The sequence below is a fragment of the Haematobia irritans genome, chromosome 5, assembly GCF_050003625.1.
Source record: "Haematobia irritans isolate KBUSLIRL chromosome 5, ASM5000362v1, whole genome shotgun sequence".
In the NCBI taxonomy this organism is placed as follows: Eukaryota; Metazoa; Arthropoda; class Insecta; order Diptera; family Muscidae; genus Haematobia; species Haematobia irritans.
The window spans coordinates 86,584,517-86,605,615 of record NC_134401.1 but is presented as its reverse complement, the minus strand read 5'-3'; the positions used below and the strand labels follow the sequence as shown (position 1 = coordinate 86,605,615).

Below are 21,099 nucleotides of genomic sequence, written 5' to 3'. Positions count from 1 at the left end.
CTGATTTGTCTATTTGTTCTTGCCATTTACAGACCCTTCTACAGGAGCAATATGATAAACATCCCATATTCATATTAAAAGATGTGAAATATCAAGAGTTGCGAGCCATGATGGACTATATGTATCGTGGTGAGGTTAACATCTCGCAAGATCAATTAGCTGCCTTGTTGAAGGCTGCAGAATCTCTACAGATCAAGGGTTTGTCAGACAATCGCTCTGGCGGCAGTGCATCACAGCCGAAACCCGATCATCATAGGGCCAGCATGCCGGGAAAATTGAGCGGCGGTTATACGCTGGAACAAACAAAAAGGGCACGCATCACAGGCGCTGGTGGCCCAGCCATAGATGCCAGCGAAATGGGCTCACGTGAGGGTTCATCTAGTCCATCGAGAAGACGTAGAAAAGTGAGACGCAGGAGCATTGAAAATGCATTGACTGGTGAGTTTTGTAAAGAGATGCCTTGAAATTGCATCGATTTTAAATATTCTTCTGTTTACTTCGGTTTAGATGTCCATGATAATTCCAATTCATCACAACAACCAACACAATCGAATGCCTCTGGTTTGGGTGCCATTACAGCTGCTGCCTCAGCATTGGCTGCGGCCGCTGCTGTTGCTCCCACCACAGCTGCTGCTTTAGCATCCACAGTAGTCCCCCTATCCGCTACACAACAACAACCACCACAGCAAACCTCCTCATCAGCTGTTAGCACAGCTGTGCCCGGCACGACCTTAAGCTCCTCAAAAAAGACTGACAATGTTAAAGGATCCACTCAACACCAACAACAACAAGATGCCATGAATACCGAAAATGTACAAGGTCCTGCCGCCTCAGCCACACCCGCTATGGACACCGATGCCACAGATGCCAGTACTGCCGACAAATCGAATCATAAACAACAGAAATCATCAGCTACTGGTGCATCCAAAGACACATCAAGTGTTACTGGCTCGGATTTGGTAATTGAACCCAAAGCGGAATATGATGATGAGGCAAATGATGAAAACGTTGAGGATTTGACATTAGATGAAGAGGATATGGGTATGGACGATTTGGATCATAATGCTGGCACAAGTCAAGGTGGTGAAGGATCTAGTCAAGGTAAGAGTTGTTTTTTTTTTTTTTTTTTTTTTTGGTTGGGATTATTTTTTAAGTTTACTGTGGTCAACCATATAGAAATTTTTTATATAGTGTGAGAAATAATATTAGGAGGGAATATTGTAAGCCACTGACAAATTACTTCGTGTTAAAAAAAATTTTCGCCGTTATCATTACTTGATACCGTTTAAACTTTTTTAATACAAACTGTTTTAATTCAGATTTTTAGATATGCTCAAATTCTCTTCTTTTCAAAAGTCCTAATTTCCCAAATCTATTTTTCCATACTCGATTCTTCGAAGTTAAAAACAAAAACACGCTAATTTTCGGCAAATAAATTGAAAATACATCCATCATGTATGATTTGTAGAAACCGGATACAATACATATTCTTCCATCTAATGTTTCTTATAAAATGTAAATATTATGGAATGGAGCATATATCTATACATTTTCATAGAGGTATTTTGTCGTTTTACAATAACTGCTGCAGTATTATCAGCCTTAAAGTGAAGTTAGATCACAATACAAAAGTAGATAGAGTGGAAAGTCCATTTCGAGTTCGTTAATTAAGAGTCTTGAAAAATTGCTCTAAATCTTTTTTTTTCATCTCTAAAGTAGTGACTTGAAAATATGTAAATTATCAACTTCCTAGGTTAATATTTAGTACTGGACTCCACCAAATATCCCTCTCAAGTAACAAATCTCCTTGAAAATTGGTATAGAGTCTGTTGTTGTATAGTAAATTCGTTTAGGTATAGCGACAGTATTTTACTTCAGGCTCACTTAGACTATTCAGTCCATGGTGAACTTCTCTCATATCTCAATGACAAGGGCCGAGTCCGCAAGGCGTTTCAAATTACTGTGAAATCTCAGAAATGTCACCAGTGTAACTGGTGAAGAAATGTCACCAGCATAACACTAGATGGGATAAACTACCGCCAACGTGGCTCCTTGTTTATAAGTAACAATTGGCAAATATGCGGAATGCCATTAATTCTGTAGAGTCGGTGTGTATGGTGTCGTACGCGTGTTATCCGGCTATTTTCTAAGATTTCATTCATATGTATATATAAAAAAAATATGGTTTTATTTATTTTTTATATTTATTTTATGTTTAATAAAAAAATTTTCCACTTTTTCAGGATATGCACCCTGGCAACACGATAGATCTCAGGATGAATTATTATTGGCAACACAAGAAGCACAGCAACGGGATCCTCAAGGTGAGTCAAAATGAAAACTAGCAACAAAAAGAAATACTACACTATTTCTTAAGAACTATTAAATATTTATATCTATAAAGAACAAACAAATGAAAAAGCAAAAGAAAGCTAAAAAGAGCACGACGACAACGAGTTTTTTTTTGTGGTCGATATACACAAAAGCACAACATCACATACACAAAACGAAATTTAATTTTCTTTTAATTATGTCTCCCTACACCGCTTTAAACAAAAAAATAATTTAATGAAATGAAAAGCAGCTACTGTTAATAATTTTTTTGTTTGTATAAAATACTATGAAAACTTCAAGTAAATTTTTCCTTTTGTAAAAAAGCTGTTTTATATGATTCCTACAAAAAATCCTCCCAAAGAAAACAAAGAATTGTTTAAAGTTTGGTTCCTTATTTTTTTCTGTTTTTTGCTACTAAAATCCTTTCAAAAGTCGTGCTCATTTTTAAGTAAAAAAAATTGTTTTGAAATCTGAACAAGAATATTTTAGAGATACTAAAGAAGAGAATTTAACAAAAAACAAGCAACAAAAATTTTAACCCCTACCTCCTCTTTTTTAAGTTTTTTTTTTTGTTTTACTACTAGTATGAAATGCAAAGGGGGCGAAAAAACATGCATTTAGAAATGATTAAAAGCAAAGGAAGACTAAGAAATATATATGTTTTTTTTTTTGAGTTTTTTAAAATTTTTAATGCATTTTCCCCCCTTTGTTTAGATTTTTTGGTTTATTTTTAATTTAATTAACTATTTTTGTATACTATATATTTTGGAACTTTAATTTTTTTCGCTATTCTACTATCTATATTATTATGATTATTAATTATTACTATTATTATGATTATAACAATATTTTTTTGTGCAAGTTGTTGATTTAGTTTTGAATGATTAATCCTCTCTACTACCTACCACTTACCCCTACTCATCACTATACTCTAACACTAACCATTTGTCTTATGCCTTTATATGGTTATAATTATTATAAATAATTATGTTTTTTTTTTGTATCAAACCATCATTAATTAATTTTTTTAATGTTATTTTGTTTATAATTTGTTGGTGTTTGTGTAGCATTTAAGTATACATTTTTTTTTGTAAATTGTTTAAACATTTTTTTTATATATAATTTTCTCATGACAAGTTTTTATATATATGATCTTAACAAACAAACAAAAAGAAGAAGAATAATGTCAAAAAAAATCCATTAAAACCAAACATTATGAATTGAGAACAATTTGGAATAATCTCATCTCCACTACTACCATTTGCAACAACAGCAGCATCTCTCTCTCAGCTATAACTTAGAAATCATGCATTCTCATTATTATTATTATTATTATTGTCTACGTCCCTCGCTCCCCCACCCGACATTTCAAATTTTCACATGTCTTAATCTTAATGTGCTTCATTTTGCTCGCATTTAATCGTTGAAAACAAAAAACAATGCTGATATGTAAGAGATGTTCTCATAGCCTTAAAGAAAATCTTACAGTAAGGAAATGAATAAATATTAGAAATTTAAGTGTCGTTTCCTCTATGACAAAAAAATTAAATCAACCAAAATAAAACACATACGTACACATACATACACCCACCTATATATCTATATAACGAGATGTATATCACTTATACCACCCACCATATATTCTTAGAAAACACCATTCAATCTATTCTCCTCCCGCTAAAGATCTTGTTGTCAAAGATGACAAGTTTTAGATGTTTTGTAGAAATTTTGAAAATGTCTTGTCATTCAAAAGATAATTCCAAATGCTATTATTGCTAATTAATAGTCAGGTTTTGTTATTATTATGTGTTTTTAATACTTCTGAAAAAGAAATTTTTCACAAAAATTTGATTATTCAAAAGTGCATAAAAAAATCCAATAACACTTAACCTTTTTCAAAGTTTGAAATCACAAAATTCAAAGAAAATGTTTTCGTTTGTAGTGTAAATTTAGTCTAAAACTTTGAGTTAAGGTCTTGGATTTGTGGCATAAATACGACCAATATCAATGGACGGACAATAAAGGAGTAGTGAATCCAGGTATTGAAAATTACTTCTCACATTTTTGCCATAATCTCTAAAATATTTTCATTTGAGATTTGAATTCTTTCGGGCCTTTCTTACCAGAAGAAGTTTTCAAATGCTACAATGAATGATTTTTATCATAGATGTGATGAAAAACGTCCTTTTAGGCATTTGGCTTCCTTATTTTGATATGGTGAAATTTTCCCAAAATGAAAAAGGTCTCATTGTCCTTCAATATTTTTCCTCCAGAGAATTGCAATTTTTAGTAATTTTTTTTTATAGGACACCATTCAAAGTTTTATTCACGCTTTATATATATAAAGATAAGAGAAAATGATTAATTCGAAAGATATCACTTTTCCATACAATTTCTCCAAGAAAGGAAATATATCTCCCTTCAAATTTTTGAAGCAGAAAGAATTTTAATTTTTTACTCAATTTATCCCTGAAGAAAATCTATCTATATATCCATGGATATAGCAGTTCATATTATTTATTTATTTTTTCAAACTTTTTGTTTATGAAAGCAGCCAGAAAAAAATTAGACAAAAAATACGCATGCATTATTTTAGAACTTTTTTTTTTAATTATGAGAAAATCCGAACAATTCTGTTATAAATGTATAAAGAGTTTTTTTTTTAATTTGTATGTTTGAAATATTCTCAAGACAAGAGTTTGGAGTCTAGTGTAAATCATTTGCTTTTAATTTATTTTTGGTTGACGGGACTTTTTTTTTATTGTTTTATATTTAATTTAATTTTTTTTGTTTGTTGAAAACAAGTTATTAGTTTTTTTGAATAGTATTTAAAATGGCACAAAATTGTAGAAAAAAATCGGAAAGTCGCAAAAAAAAAGAAACAAATACGGTCGGTCGTTTCAAATTGCTTATTTCAAAGGGATGTGAAAGATTTTCCTCAAGAAAAAGCAGTTTGTTAATTCAAGTTTTTGTTGTTAAAGTGCAATTGTGTACAAAAAAAAGAAAGTAAGAATAAAACTATTCCTCAAAAAAAAGAGTATTTCACAAAGCATTCAAACAAACACAAAAGAGAAAAAAACAAGTGTAATAAAACTGTTGTAAAGCAAAATCGGCTGCTGCCAATTCAAAGAATCCTCAACACAACCCATTCACGAAGCGATTTGCTGCATCTTTTCATCCAGAGGAGCTTTCGTACAACTAAACCGGTTAAAAGCATGTAGCTGTCTTTTTTTTTCAAACAGGTAATGTATATCAACATCTAAAAAAAGACAGTGAGGTACTTTGAGCTTTGAAACCGTGTACTTAGAAATTCACCAAGGTTCTAGAGCAGTTTGGGGTGTTGTTTTCGTGTTTTGGGTTTGCTGTGTGGTCCTTGCTTCAACATACGATTTCGTGAGCCATTTCTTTTTCTGGAGGGGTAGGAGTAAAAATATTCGCCACATTCTTTACAGGTAAGTATACTTTGTTCAACAGTATCGGTTGAGCAGAGGCTTGAAAATATGATACATTTTATATTTTTGAGTTATAAAGGTTTGTTTGTTTTTTTTATGATTTCCTTTTCCCTCTTTTTTATTGTTTAAAAAACTTTAAGAAAACTAAACCCAAAAATGTTTTTAATAAGATTTTTTTTCTTAAAAAATTAATACTGTTCTATGTTTGTAGAGAACAAGCAATAATTTTTTTTCACTAAAAACATTTTTAAGTTAATTTTTCTTTTAGTTGAATCTTTTTTATAACACTTCCTATCTATTGCCTATTAATTTCAATTCCTAAATTCCTATTTTTCCTTTTTTATCCAAGTTTCTATCTTAAAATTGGCATTAATCCTTTTTCATTATTTCAAATCTTTTACTATCCTTCCTCCCATTATTCCATTCCAACTATTCATTTTTTTTCTCTGCCATCATTTCCATCCTTAACGATAAAATTTTCAGATTAAATTTGACATAAGCCAAAAAGAAAGCATCATCTCAACTACTATCGCACGCTTAGCATTTAAAAACGGGTAAGCTCTCTATTTCCTCTCATTTTGAAAAGAGTTTTATAATAAATTCATTTTTGTAGGAAATTCTATATATAAAAATCTATATACATTTGTTTGTAAATTTCATTAGGAAAAATTTACTATTGAATTTACTATTGAATTTGGATATTTTTTTGCATTCTTCTCTTTTTCAATTTCCCATGTTGCAAGTATTTGATATCCAACCTCCAAAAATAGTCTTGGATAAAATATCCAAAACGACAAAATGAAAAATAATTTTTTTCTTGTTTTATTCATTCCAAATATTTGTTAAAAAAAATCATAAAATCACAATAGAATATTATTTTGAATGATTTTTAATATTAACGGCACAAAAAAAAATAAAGTGCATTTAATTTTCAACACTTGCTAAGATTTGTCGCATTCGACTAATATACTTGGCTTCAAACAATAATCGTAAATTATTGTGAATGATTATTAAAATTAAAATTATTACTAGCAACCGTTTGAAATAATTCAAATCTACTTTCACTCCATTTCCATTATGACTTCAAGTTTTGCGAAGGTTTTATTACTTTAGCGTCAAATGACAATATGATGATAACGTGAATGAAACATTGTCATTTAAAATATTTATAAATACTTATTCGTTCAAATCACCATAGAAAATTATTTTGAATGAATTTAAATATTAACGACAGAAAAATAAAGTGCATTTAATTTTCATTCGACATTCATTGGAGATTCAAACAATAGAAAATTATTGTGAATGATTATTAATATTAAAATTATTTACAAACAACTATATGAAATAGTGCAAGTTTACTTTCTATGCTTAAAAGCTTTGCTTAGGTTTTTTTTACTTTAGCATCAACTGACAATAGGATGATATTGTGAATGAAATCTAGAATATATTTAAAAAAATATTCCCTTTGCTATGTAAGATTTTTATGTATATCAAAATGGGATTTTATGCTGAACAAGTTTCAGAAAATTTTTTCAATGTTACTATTGAGAAAGTCCTCTCCAGTCACAATGGAATAATTTTCGATCCAAAATTTCCTGATGTGTTAAACAAATATCAATAGATACTATCAACGACTCTTGGATAAAATCACAATAGGCAATTATTGTGCATAAAATCCAGTGTTATTTAAACAATCGATGAAACATTTCTAACAGAAACTAAATTAAATAATTTTGAATACCTCTTATAGTCAGTACAATTTGCCTAAAAAAAAAACAATTTACCTAAAAAAAAATATTAAAAATATTTAGTGATAAAAATGAAAAAAAACGCCAACTTGCCTTTGATAAGAATTAATATTTATATGAATAAATTCAAAAAATAATTATTATTGTGAAAGGAATCATAAAAAGTATAAAAGCAATTTATTCATTTTATTCTATGAACTTCAAGTAATTCTGAAAAGATGTTCTATTTTATTTTTCTACACAGGTAAATAGATTTAGCTTCAAATCACAATAGAACATTATTGTGAATTAACATTGCAAAGGCATTTAAATAAAACATTACACAAACGAAATTGAAAACAACTACGATTTTTAAAAGAAGTTATTGCCAAGAAATTACAAAATAATCCAATTATAAAAGTCCAAGCTAAATTTCTAAACAATTTTACCTTTGTGTAATATCTCCTAATCATGGATTTACAACAGCCAAACTCATTTATACACATTTCTTCGAATTTTATATGTAGGTAGCTAGTGTCACCATTCATACCATGTACCTATCCATGCCCATTTTAGAATAAAATATGTCCCCATATATACACACACACACCTGCTACAAAATCAACGAAGCTAAGCGTGCGCAACGATATATCCTGAACATCAGCGATTTTCAGACCATCCATTGTCATATTATGGACTTTTCTTTGGATGCTTTTGAAAAGTCCTAAATAAGCAAGCGGCAAATAATTGGATTGGTCTTGGAAAACAGAAATATATATATATCGATCTAATCATACTTCTCTGGCATAATCTTTTGTCGTTTCCCATGATTTGTGGGAAAAGAAAAGATTGAAGTTTAGTTTTGATTAGAACGATCCAAAGAAAATGTAAGTAATTATTATTAATTGTATTTTATAAGTAAATTTATAATCGAATATGGGATAGAACAAAAAATTATATTATGTGTGGGAAATGAGAGAACGAATAAGAACAACAGAATGTTTGTTAGATGCCAAGATCGATAGCTCTTTTTTTAGAATGACATGGAGAAATCATTAAAAGGCAAAATGAAAACAAAATTGAAATGAACAAGGATTGCAATAATAATGACAATGTATGATTTAATGCTACTAATTTGAAATTTCTGCTAAGGACCACCTCATCTTTTATATCCATTCATCCATTGTGAATGGCATATGGGTAAATAAAAACAAAACGCAAGATTTTATAAAATATTCTATGTGAAACAATTGACGAAATAAAGCAACATTTCTAAAGGGGGGAACACTATCATATCTATATCCAATGTTGTCATTCTTCGTCTGGAGAGTCATAAAACTGAGTAGGATCACCATAATAATTTTTTTTATTATTTTTTAATTCATGATTTGTCGCTTTTCATTCGACAAAGATTTCTTGTCAGTGATGAACATTCTTTTAGATTTGAAAACTGGAAATACTTGTCTTTGTGGTGGGTCATAAGAAGTAAATCGTGTTATTGTCCTGAACTGTCAATTGAGATAAAACGTTTCATAGGATAATTTTTAAATTTAAAAAAGTGACAATTCTAATTAGGAGACTGGCCTAAATGCATTTGATATTTTGTCAGTTTTTTCCTTTTAATTGCAAGTGAAGCTTTTTACTACTCCCCTACTTAGAAATTCGCAACGCTAACGTTGCCCACCATAAATGGTAACACAAGTTTTTAATCCCCAATACAAAAGGGAATTAAGGCAGACTATATTCGTGGAAGTGATCTGAAACTTCTATATTCCTGACTGGATTTTTAGGTGAAACCATCTTAATTTTTGCCAATTACATTACAAATAAATCACCCATGCACATCTGAATAGAAGACACAGATCAAAGTATTAAATTTCTAATCTTGGTTCTTGGAAAATTTTTTTTTTAACTTATCTCGAATTAGAATCAATTTTCCACTTTTCATAAATATTTGCGAAATTTTTCATTTTCAATTGGCTTTTGCACATCTGTTTTCGTTGAAAGTGATAAGTAAGCGCATCAGGAGGCAGTTGAGAAGCTATGGCATCATAAAAATAAGTACCTGAAATATGACAATAATAAATGTGTCTCTCGTATCTAATGAGTAACTTTCCAGATTTATTTCGAGGTATGCATTATCTATGAGTTTCTTTGTATCATTACTGATTGTTATTTCTGCCCCTGCCCCCTCCTGCTGTTGTTGTTGTTCTTTTGAGTTTTTCAAACATTTTTAAAATTCTACCTGGTCACCACCACTAAAAACTACGAAAATATACAACAACTAAAAAAAGGTGGGCAAGGTGATTTGGTGATGCATTCCATTGAATTTTTAAATCTTCTGTTTATGGCCAAGTTCAAGGCCAAACGAAAACAACATTAAGTATAGACATTAGCGAAGCCATAGAAAAAAAAAACAACAAAACTCGACAGCATTAACAACAATTGAAATTTTGTGAAAAGTCATCGCTGGCAATAATACTCAAGATGGTGATCTAGTCACTTTCAGAGGGGTGGGAGGGCGGTAGTTTATGAAATCACTTTTCAATATCCCTCGTGCTTTGACGTTTTCTTTTCAAAATGTTTAATTGCACTTGTATGTAGAGGAGGGGGTGCGAATAAAACTTCTATTTGAATATTTATAAAGTCTTTGTACTTTTTTTTTGTTCTACTGCAAAATTCCCAAAATCCCCCAAAAAGCGAATAAATGTTGCTTAACTTCTTTTTCCTTTGGCTTTTGTGGAAAAGGGGTTCCCCCTTACCTTGTTAAACAAAAACACCCATCTGAGATAATATTTCGTTCGTTTTCACAACTCTTGAAAAATAATTCTTCTTGTCTCCAGGTTTTGTTTTATTTGTTGTTTATAATTGAATGAATTGGAATTAATGATTTTTTTCTTAAACGATTTCCCTTCTCTTTTACCACAGTCTCAGGAGGTTGGAGATGTGAAAACGTGTTTGAAGATTCTCGTTTTTATTTGAAAATGATAATACTTTTTGTCTTTGGCAGGGGACAGCAACATTGTATTTATCTGCGTTGTTTTTAATATTTATGACGAGGATGCGATAAATACGTGTGATGTTGGCGCAATTACGTTATGCAGTAATTAAATGAAAAAGAGTTAATTAGTCATGTCATGGTAGCATAGTAGACCACAATAAGAATACATATAGAATGATGAAATTGTTTTCCCGATTGAAGAGCAAATGTGCCCGCCAAAGGGAATCGTCAATTCTATTTTTTACCGCAATAATAATGATAACCTAGTTGGTTATTACCGAGCTGCCGATGGGATCCCAGAATTTTGTGGGATACCAAGTTTACAGATTGTGATTTATTTCAAAATTTAACTGACGCAGACAACCCTGCTCTCTCTCTTATAGAGAGATGCTTTAGAAGGCAGCTGTGCACAGGAAAAAGCCTAAAAATGCAATATTCTCAAGAAGCCACAATAATCATTCACCTTCACAGACGCAAACACAGACTTCCTATTTTAATTTTCTACTAGTTTTTTTATTAGGGTATTAATTTAGCAATTTTTTGATTGTGCCACTAAATGACAGAGTTGATAGAATTCTACCAAAACTGGTGCATTTTTTTTTAATGTTTGGTAGATTGGTGGAATTGTTGATGTTTTGGTAGATTTTGCAAAATATTCCTCTCGAACTAAGAGGTACTCCATCAATTTTCTATAGAAATTACATTTTGACAAAATTTTCTATAGAGATGAAATTTTCACAAAATTTCCAATAAACATGAAATTTTGACAAAATTTTCTAGAGAAATTAAATTTTGACAAAATTTTCTATAGAAATTAAATTTTGACAAAATTTTCTTTAGAAATAAAATGTTGACAAAATTGTCTATAGAAATGAAATTTTGACAATTTTTTTATAGAAATAAAATTTTGACAAATTTTTTTATAGAAATAAAATTTTGACAAAATTTTCTATAGAAATAATATAATAATAAATAATAATTTTACCAAAATTTTCTATTTCACAAAATTTTCTATAGAGATAATATTTTGACAAAATTTTCTATATAAATGAAATTTGACGAAATTTTCTATAGAAATTAAATTTGGCAAGTTTTTTTATAGAAATAAAATTTTGACAAAATTTTCTATAGAAGAATATAAATAGTACAAAAAGAGGCCCCAAATTTCGTTAAAAAAAAATCCTGTAGTGATACACTTTAAAAATTAAATTTAACACAAAGAAAGAAAAGAAAATTTTTTCTGAAGAAAGAAAGAAAATTTTTTCTGAAGAACAACATTGTAGACAAAATAAGTTTTTTTTTATGCTAAACATTTTCTTTTGAAGTAAATAAAAATCATTAGATAAAATCATTACACCACTTGTCACAAATTCGGGTTCGATTCCTGCTTCGACCGATTATCGATTATCCCACCTCAGTAATGCTGGTGACATTTCTGAGGGTTTCAAAGCTTCTCTAAGTGGTTGCACTGCAATGTGGTACGCCGTTCGGACTCGCCTATAAAAAGGAGGTTCCTTTACATTGAACTTAACATGGAATCGGGCAGTGATAAGAGAGAAGTTCACCAATTTTGTATCACAATGGACTGAATAGTCTAAGTGAGCCTGACACATCGAGCTGCTACCTAACCTTGTTTTTAATTGTGTAAAATATTGAAAATGCCCCTTCAACAGATGCGTTTAAAAAGGAATGCCATTGCATACTTGCTTGTATTTAGGAACATGGGTTGACTTATTATTTTTTTCTCAAAATTTTTATTTTTTTTGCTCAAAATTCATGCCAGAATTGTTCCAAATTTTGTCGAGAATTGCTCCACTTTATAAAGTCTAAGATAATAAATGTTACCCCTAAAAATCCCCCTAAACGTATAAAAAACCCCTAAATTTGGGGGAAACCCCCAACCTGGCAACACTGGTGTAAACAACCAGGTATTCAGTCCAAAATACCTTTGAAGAAATGAAGTGATAGTGGAAAGGAAATGTATGTAATATTTTTTAAACAGTTTGCGTCACTTTGCTAAAACAAATGGGTTATGACTTCATGACCAAAGACACCTTTCATTATACTTTTTTTTCGAAATACTCAGCGATAACGCAGATAAGCAAGTATCATTGTGACCCTGCTGATGCTGCCATTCATATTTGTTTTTTTTTTTTCATATCTAATTTGCACTTAATATATACGATAGGCAAGTTCGAATCCTAAATGGAATTTTAATGGCAAATTTGAAAATATTTTAAAGAGTTGACACTTCAACCCACCTTTCCCTTTTAAGGTTAACATTTTTTTGTGTAAATTTTGACCCTGGATCTCATTAAAATGATGAATGTTATCGGTTCCTTAAGATATAATCCAACTCAGGCGTTCGATACTTAAATTTGATTAATTTTTCTTCTCATATCATATTTTTTTCAACCGAATAATTGTCTCGCCTGAAAACATGCAAGGAAAATTTTCAATGGTTAGAACTGTTAATTTCAAGGATTGATTTGCAATGAAATGGAGATAAATTTGGTTAGTAGTCCATTGTAATTTACATAAATTGGCCGCTATGTGGCTTCAAATTACATAATGAAAATAAAATAAAATAAAAATGATTTTTAGGTTAATTTAGATTCAATTTGTAAACATGCGACTTTAAAATTTCGTTAAAAACTTCTAAAATCAATTGCAAAGTACGACGTTTTGTGACACTTGTTTTTAATTAGTGTTCCACCTTTTATTACCAATGACACTTTTTGTGTCATTTTCTAAATTAGAATTTCTCAAAAAGGTGAAATTTTTTTCTACAATGAATAAAATTTTCTTAAATTTTTCCCGTCTTGAATTTTGTATGGAGACTAATGATATTTTAATAGTTTTTGTCTCCAAGGAAGAAAAGTAAAAGAAAACTTTATCTACCATAAATTTTCTTTCAATTGTATCATGTCGTCACTGGTTTATTAACATTTTCCAAAATAAACCTAAATTTTTGTATGGTGTTTTTTTCTGCAATGAAAAAGAAATGAAGATGAAAACGATTAGAGACCGGCCGTTGGCGTTCATTTGTGATTGAAAAAGCACTTGAGGTGGGCGTTGAAATTCTCTTACCTACGCTTGTTTCGGTCAACACCAATTTTTTGCGAGCCAGAGTACTTTTTCGCTAATTCACCACGATCGGTTGCAATCCCACTATTGCGCTTGAACTTCATAACGATATACTTTTAAATAAACTCAGACGACGATGCTTTAACAGGTTGGATGATAAGTCCCCGGTCTAACAAAGAAAACACATTTTTTTGTCAAAATTCTTTTTTATTATTCAACATAGTTCCCTTCAAAAGCGATATAACGATTATAACGACCTTCCAATTTTTTGATACCATTTTGGTAGTACTCCTTCGGTTTTGCCTCAAAATAGGCCTCAGGTTCGTCGATCACCTCTTCATTGCAGCCAAATTTTTTCCCTGCGAGCATCCTTTTGAGGTCTGAGAACAAGAAAAAGTCGTTTGGGCAGATCTGGAGAATACGGTGGGTGGGGAAGCAATTCGAAGCCCAATTCATGAATTTTTGCCATCGTTCTCAATGACTTGTGGCACGGTGCGTTGTCTTGGTGGAACAACACTTTTTTCTTCTTCATATGGGGCCGTTTTGCCGCGATTTCGACCTTCAAACGCTCCAATAACGCCATATAATAGTCACTGTTGATGGTTTTTCCCTTCTCAAGATAATCGATAAAAATTATTCCATGCGCATCCCAAAAAACAGATGCCAGTACTTTGCCAGTGGACTTTTGAGTCTTTTCACGCTTCGGAGACGGTTCACCGGTCGCTGTCCACTCAGCCGACTGTCGATTGGACTCAGGAGTGTAGTGATGGAGCCATGTTTCATCCATTGTCACATATCGACGGAAAAACTCGGGTGTATTACGAGTTAACAGCTGCAAACACCGCTCAGAATCCTCAACACGTTGTTGTTTTTGGTCAAATGTGAGCTCGCGCGGCACCCATTTTGCACAGAGCTTCCGCATATCCAAATATTGATGAATGATATGACCAACACGTTCCTTTGATATCTTTAAGGCCTCTGCTATCTCGATCAACTTCATTTTACGGTCATTCAAAATCATTTTATGGATTTTTTTGATGTTTTCGTTGGTAACCACATCTTTCGGGCGTCCACTGCGCAGTGCTCATTTCACCACGCTTGAATTTTGCATACCAATCAATTATTGTTGATTTCCCTGGGGCAGAGTCCGGAAACTCATCAAGCCAAGTTTTTGCTTCCACCGTATTTTTTCCCCTTCAGAAAATAGTATTTTATCAAAATACGAAATTCCTTTTTTCCATTTTTTTTTTCACAATAACAAAAGTTGCTTCACAAAAGACGCTCTATCTCACAAACAAAATTGACTTACAGACGTCAAATTTTGACACGAATCATTTGAAGGTTGGTACTAAAAATAATATGCATTTAATACTAGCGACACCATCTATGTGTCAGACCGGGGACTTATCAGCCAACCTGTTAGGTGTATTGTAAATAATCTACTAATGGCGTTTTCGATTGGCAAAAAATATGTTGCCTTGGGGTTACCCTACCTTTTCCCTCATTGTATTTTCGCCCAAATAATAGTGGCATTCCAAAGTTATTGTTAATTCATAATATTGTGAGGGATACAGGATCCAAAATCTATTGCAGTATCCTTCATATTTTGCAATCAATTTTGAGAATGTTACACCTTTTTCCGTCTCGAAATCACCATAAGTAGACAATAAAATAAATATATTATACCTACAATACCTAATTTGACAGATATACCAATGAGAGCTAGGTACAACTTTGTGTACTACACGGACACTGATTTTTGAATATACAGCCCAAATGTCGCCCAAGGAGGTCCCTTGTCATTGAGCTTAACATGGAATCGGATAGCACTCAGAGAGAAGTTCACCAATGTGGTATCACAATGGACTGAGTAGTCTACGTGAGCCTGATACATCGGGCTGCCACCTAACCTAACCTAAAATGTCGATAATCAGGCACTATGTCAGCGCACTCTTCAAATTGGGTCCTAATGGTCTATATAGATCCACAAACATATTTATAAATTGTGGGTCAATTTGGGAAACATTTTTATAAAATGGACTCGTGGCTTACGCGTTTATTTAAAAATCGTTTCGATTTCGATTTTTTTGATGAGTAGTCCCAAGCATAATGTCGATTTTTCGAGTTTTTCGCTAAAAAGCCAATTTGCTTCGATTTCAAAAAATATTAAAAGTCGAAGATTACAAAAAGTTAATTTAAACAATTTTCGACATTGGTATTCTAATATCAATTAAGGTTTAAGAAAATGATTATTTATGATTTTGACAAAAAAAAAAATGCTGTAAACATTTAAATCAGCAACTTTACTTTTTGCCAGAATACCTGAACAAAATGTATTTTTTTCGATTTATTTTCCACTCCCCATTGTGAAAGAAATTGTTGAAACACGATTTTTTGTTTCTTTAAATTTATTATGCAATTTTTGCTATCGTAATCAGTGAGAAACAAAGATGTTGTGCAGTTTTGTTTCTTGTCGACATTTAATTGGTATTGAGTTCTTGCGTGAATATAGTATAAAATTTGCATTAGTCTCTAATTCACACACTACTAATTGTCTTTGGGATTTTGTTGGTTTTTTTTTGTGACCAAAATTAATGAATTCAAGTTTATTTCTATTTCTTTGAGTGACCTTGGCTTTCAAAAGTTTCTTGACTCCACACAATTTGCATTGAAAGTTTTCTTCATTAATGACAATTTCGATACAAAGAAAGACGTCTAACTAGATTTCTATGTAGAAAAAGACGAAGATATTGACAAGATGAACGAATTGCAAAAATGAAACATGTATATTTGCTACCATAAATAATAAAGACAATAGCCCATTGGTCTTGCATTTTTGTTTTCATTGCAATTTTTTTGTTATTGCTAGATTGGGAATTTTTAGATCATTTGCATATACAATTTTGTAGACAATTTGTTCTCATAGATTTTGAGAAGAAAAATCTATACAAATCCCACTGGTTGATAAATGGCGACTGGTAATTAAAATAAGATTCAAAATGTCAATACAAATTTTAAAGATTTTTAAAACTAGAGTTAGTATCGTTCGATTGTCATTGAGCTTAACATGGAATCGGGCAGCACTCAGTGATAAGAGAGAAGTTCACCACTGTGGTATCACAATGGACTGAATAGTCTAAGTGAGCCTGATACATCGGGCTGCCACATAACCTAACCTAACCATCGTTCGATTTAATTTAAAGAATGTGATTACAAACCCTTGTTTGATATTCTCACCCTTGTTTTTATAAAATTATCTCTTTAACCCTTTCACTACCGTTGTCCACTTAGAAGGACATTCGAAAAAGACGCCAAGTTCTATTTTCCCACTTAGTTTCGATTCATTTCTCGATGTTATTTTAAAGTAGAGGCTTTAATCTAAATAAGCTTTAAATATTGTCCATATTGGTGAGGTCTAAAATACATTTTTATAAACTTCTTTAACAATAAACGAAAAATAAGAAAATTTTAGACAAATTTAATACTGTATGTTTCTAGTAAATGGACATTTATACAAAAACTATAGCTGATACTTGTTCAGGTTCTTTTTTTGTATTTTTTCTCACACTTTGAAAGATATTATGGGTCAAATAGTGCTTATTTTCGTAAGGCCATTTGGTCACAATTCAAGAATCAAGTTTTCAGAACAAGCTCATATAGCTCTTGAAATAATTGAGGTAGGTTTTTAAAATGGCAATTTTTGTTCTATATGTTGTTAGTACAAGTAAAAACAGAATAAAAATAAAAGTTTTTAACATTAGATTTATTTCGGTAATGAAAGGGTTAATTACATTTACCTACCTAGATTCAAGGATTTTGGGGATTTCGGTATTGAATTCAAGCTAAACAAACAAGGCATTCCGCGAAAAGGTCGACCTAATAGAACTGTGACACTTTTGCGGCACATTTTTTGTTTTGTCAAAATTGTAGCTCGCTTATAAGTATACATAAAGCTATGTTTCAAATAAACAAAATTTTAAAATAATTTTCAGAGGATTGTCCCTCATCAATGTTACTTTGGTGCCAGTTTAATACAGTTGTACCACTTTTTTTTGTTTGGTTTTGCCACTAAATACATGTTTGTGTGCCACCTTTTTCTCCCGTTGAGCCACTTTTTAATTATTTCCTCTTCTACAATGTATTTTTTTTAAGTGTAATATCAAATCCCGTTAAGATTACGCGATTAAGATTACATTAATTTATGTTCCAATAATTTGGTGCATTTTCCTCCCGTTCTCATACGAGGCACCTGAACTAAGGAAATTTTTCCTTAAAATAAAGAAACACATTTTTGATTTAATAAATCGTCCTTAAATTGACTGAAATGTTGAATTTTTAGATTTAAGATAAAAAAGCTTCAAATATAGACTAAGACTTTTTTTGAGGATTTAGCATCTTTGGTTAAAAAATCCTTAAGAGAAGGTCATAATCTTTGGATCCAAGTAAACTTTTTTTGAGTGTATATTGTTAGTTGACATTAGTTCGAAAATGTCTACGAGCATACGAGGATTACCTGCAAATCCTCTTGACTCTAAATTTATACTGAGCAAGAAAAGGGGAGACCTTGCAACTGCAAAGTTTGCCGTTTAGATGATGTGCGTGGCTTACTGGACACTGAGGCTTTGCCAGGGTTAGCTCCCATGATAATCCACATGTCGATTTGCACACCAGCCAAAGATATTGAATTTGACGATTCCTCAACTGAGTCAAAAAGGAACCGTTGTTTTTCATATGTTTCGGTGTAAAAATTATGTGTTTAGAACTCAAAATTTGAGCACATTGGATATACATGTTAATAACCCAGCAAAAAAATTTGGAAGTCCTTCCAAAGGCACAACTTTAAAAGCACTTCCAGAAGATGCACTCCCAATGATGTTCTTTATTTTAACTACCCAGGAAGTTCTTTTAATTCAATTTTTTATAACTTGGCTTTTCCATACTATTAATGGGTAATTTTAACTTTTTTTGTTTCAAATAGGTTGAAAACAGAGTAAGAATTCCTAAAATGTTACAAATCATTTAAATTTTGTCGAAAAAATGCTAAAACCGACAAGCGTTAGAATCGATTAAAAATTATAAAAAATATAAAAATTATTTATTTGACAAAATATTACAGAATTTTTTAGTTTACATCCAAAACATTGAATTCGGATTACACCTAAAGAAGTGATGCAAATTCAGTGCAACGGCTGTTGAAATGGAGGACTTCCGTCCTATGACAAGCCCATGTTAATTCATCGCTTCTGGGTCAATTTTGCACCACTTCCGGATCCCAAAAGAACATTTTCATTACTTTTTTGGCGACGCTTTTTTTGCTGGGACGTAAGAACATATTATGTTTGGGACATTACAGTTTCTCAAAAATACATATGTCTCTGTATGAAAACATATTTTAATTTAGAAATTTCGTATAAACATATATATGTTTAGAAACGTCAGAGACAGAGAGCGAGAAGGACTAGAGGAAAAAGATAAAGATGGTATTTAAATGACATTTTGCTGCAAGCAAACAAATGTTTAGAAATTGGATGTGGAGCATTAAAAAAGATATGCTAAAAATGGAACAACATTTTTTTGTTTGAACACATTCTGAAAATATATATGCTTGAAGAAGAATATGTGTTTTTGGGAGTATATATGTTAGAGATGCGATTTTTTGAGGGTACTTGCTAAGGCAAGGGAGGTACCAAAGAATCTGACATAGAGACAAGCAGCACATCCACTTTCTTGAAATTAAGAAACCACTCGTTATCATAGAAGTCAACAATCCTTTGACCACGACTTGTCACTCCAATATGAGTTTTTAGTTCCAATGCTCAGCCATCTCATTGAGAGACTTGTGATAATCGATAACCATTATATAGGTAACGAACACTAAATCCAAAAATTTTGAAAGAATTACACGATAATAAAAAATTGAAGTAATAAGATATCCAAGGAGTTTGTGTACACTCTGTCCCTTCGGAGGGTGCGCCTATCTCACAAAAAAATGTCAGTGTGACATGCTTTTTGCTGTTCTATATGAATTAGATCCCTTGGAATTAAGATAAACATGCACTGAACAAGTATTGCTGGTTTTGGCAAATGCATTTCTTCGTATTGAGCTTTCACATCGGCAGCAAACAGGGTTGCTATCCATCCATAATTTTATATAGACCTGATTTAAAGTGTACAACTGACTATGATCACACTGGGCAAATATTTGACAGAAGAATCCGTCGCCACAGCCAAACCTAAGCTAACATGTTCAGCTCATATTGTATATTTAACATCATGGTAGGATTATTTTCCAAAAACTGTATCTAAATATTCGGAAAATGATATTTGTCTAGTGTGACCATAACCTTAGACTCATCACGACATTAGTTTCTTTATTTTGATTTGAAATGAGTATTTCAAATTTTTGACAATGCAATTTTAAAATACAATTCACAATGAATTTCACATCAAAATAGTGATTTTACTAAACGATAGATACGTTTAGTTTCGTTTACCAACCAATTTCAACCACATAAAAATCGATTTTACACAACCTAAAGGGTGGTTAAAATTTCAAGGGCCGTTGTTGATTTTGAATAAAACACAAACTATTTAGGAAATTATTGTAATTTTATTTTATTCTGATATATTGGTATTACTCAATTATGTATGGAACAAAATATGGGCCAAATGGGCGCCGCGACCTCGGTGGCACACCTTCATCCGATGGTCGGAATTTTCGATGACGCTGAGGCATAATTGAGGTTCTATGCTGTTAATGTGCCGAATTATCTCATCCTTTAGCTCTTGAACTGTTGCTGGCTTATCGATGTACACCTTTTTTTTTGTTTTGAAATAACCCCAAAAAAAAAAGTCCAACGGTGTTAAATCACATGATCTTGGCGGCCAGTTGACATCGCCATTACGTGAGATAACATGGCCATTGAATTTGTTGCGCAAAAGAGCCATTGTTTCGTTAGCTGTGCGGCAAGTGGCACCGTCCTGCTGAAACCACATATCGTCCACATCCATATCTTCCAATTCGGGCCATAAAAAGTTCGTTATCATCTCACGATAGCGAACACCATTCACAGTAACTGCCTGACCGGCCTCATTTTGGAAAAAATACGGCCCGATGATGCCGCCAGCCCATAACCGCACCAAACAGTCACTCTTTGTGGGTGCATTGGTTTTTCGACAATCACTCTTGGATTCTCATTCGCCCAAATGCGGAAATTCTGTTTATTGACGAATCCACTGAGCCTCATCACTGAAGATGATTTTCTTCGAAAATTGATCATCCACTGTTGCCATTTCTTGGAACCATTCTGTCCATTCACGACGTCCATGGTTCAAATTGAGTAAGTCTGAAATAAAGAAATGTCAAATAAAATTCGGAAAAAAACTTGGCGTTTAGGTGTGGTTCACATTCAAAATCGGTCCTTACAATTTATCCACATTTAAAGCAGAATATATTGAATGATGCCAAATCTTTGGCTTGGCATCATTTCTTTTGTGG

At 31.9% G+C, this 21,099-nt stretch overlaps 1 protein-coding gene across 13 annotated transcripts in view; it reads left to right on the top strand.

Moving 5' to 3' along the window:
* lola (longitudinals lacking) overlaps positions 1-21,099 on the top strand; it is a 437,759-nt gene that overhangs the window by 137,803 nt on the left and 278,857 nt on the right. For all 13 annotated transcript variants that reach the window (XR_012723785.1, XM_075313525.1, XM_075313532.1 and 10 more), the window contains 3 exons: positions 33-438; positions 508-1,101; positions 2,244-2,324. Coding sequence is in view for 12 of the 13 variants with exons in the window: in XM_075313525.1 (XP_075169640.1) it covers positions 33-438; positions 508-1,101; positions 2,244-2,324 (1,081 nt within the window). In the remaining variant the exon portion in view is untranslated. The remainder of the gene's footprint in view (positions 1-32; positions 439-507; positions 1,102-2,243; positions 2,325-21,099) is intronic.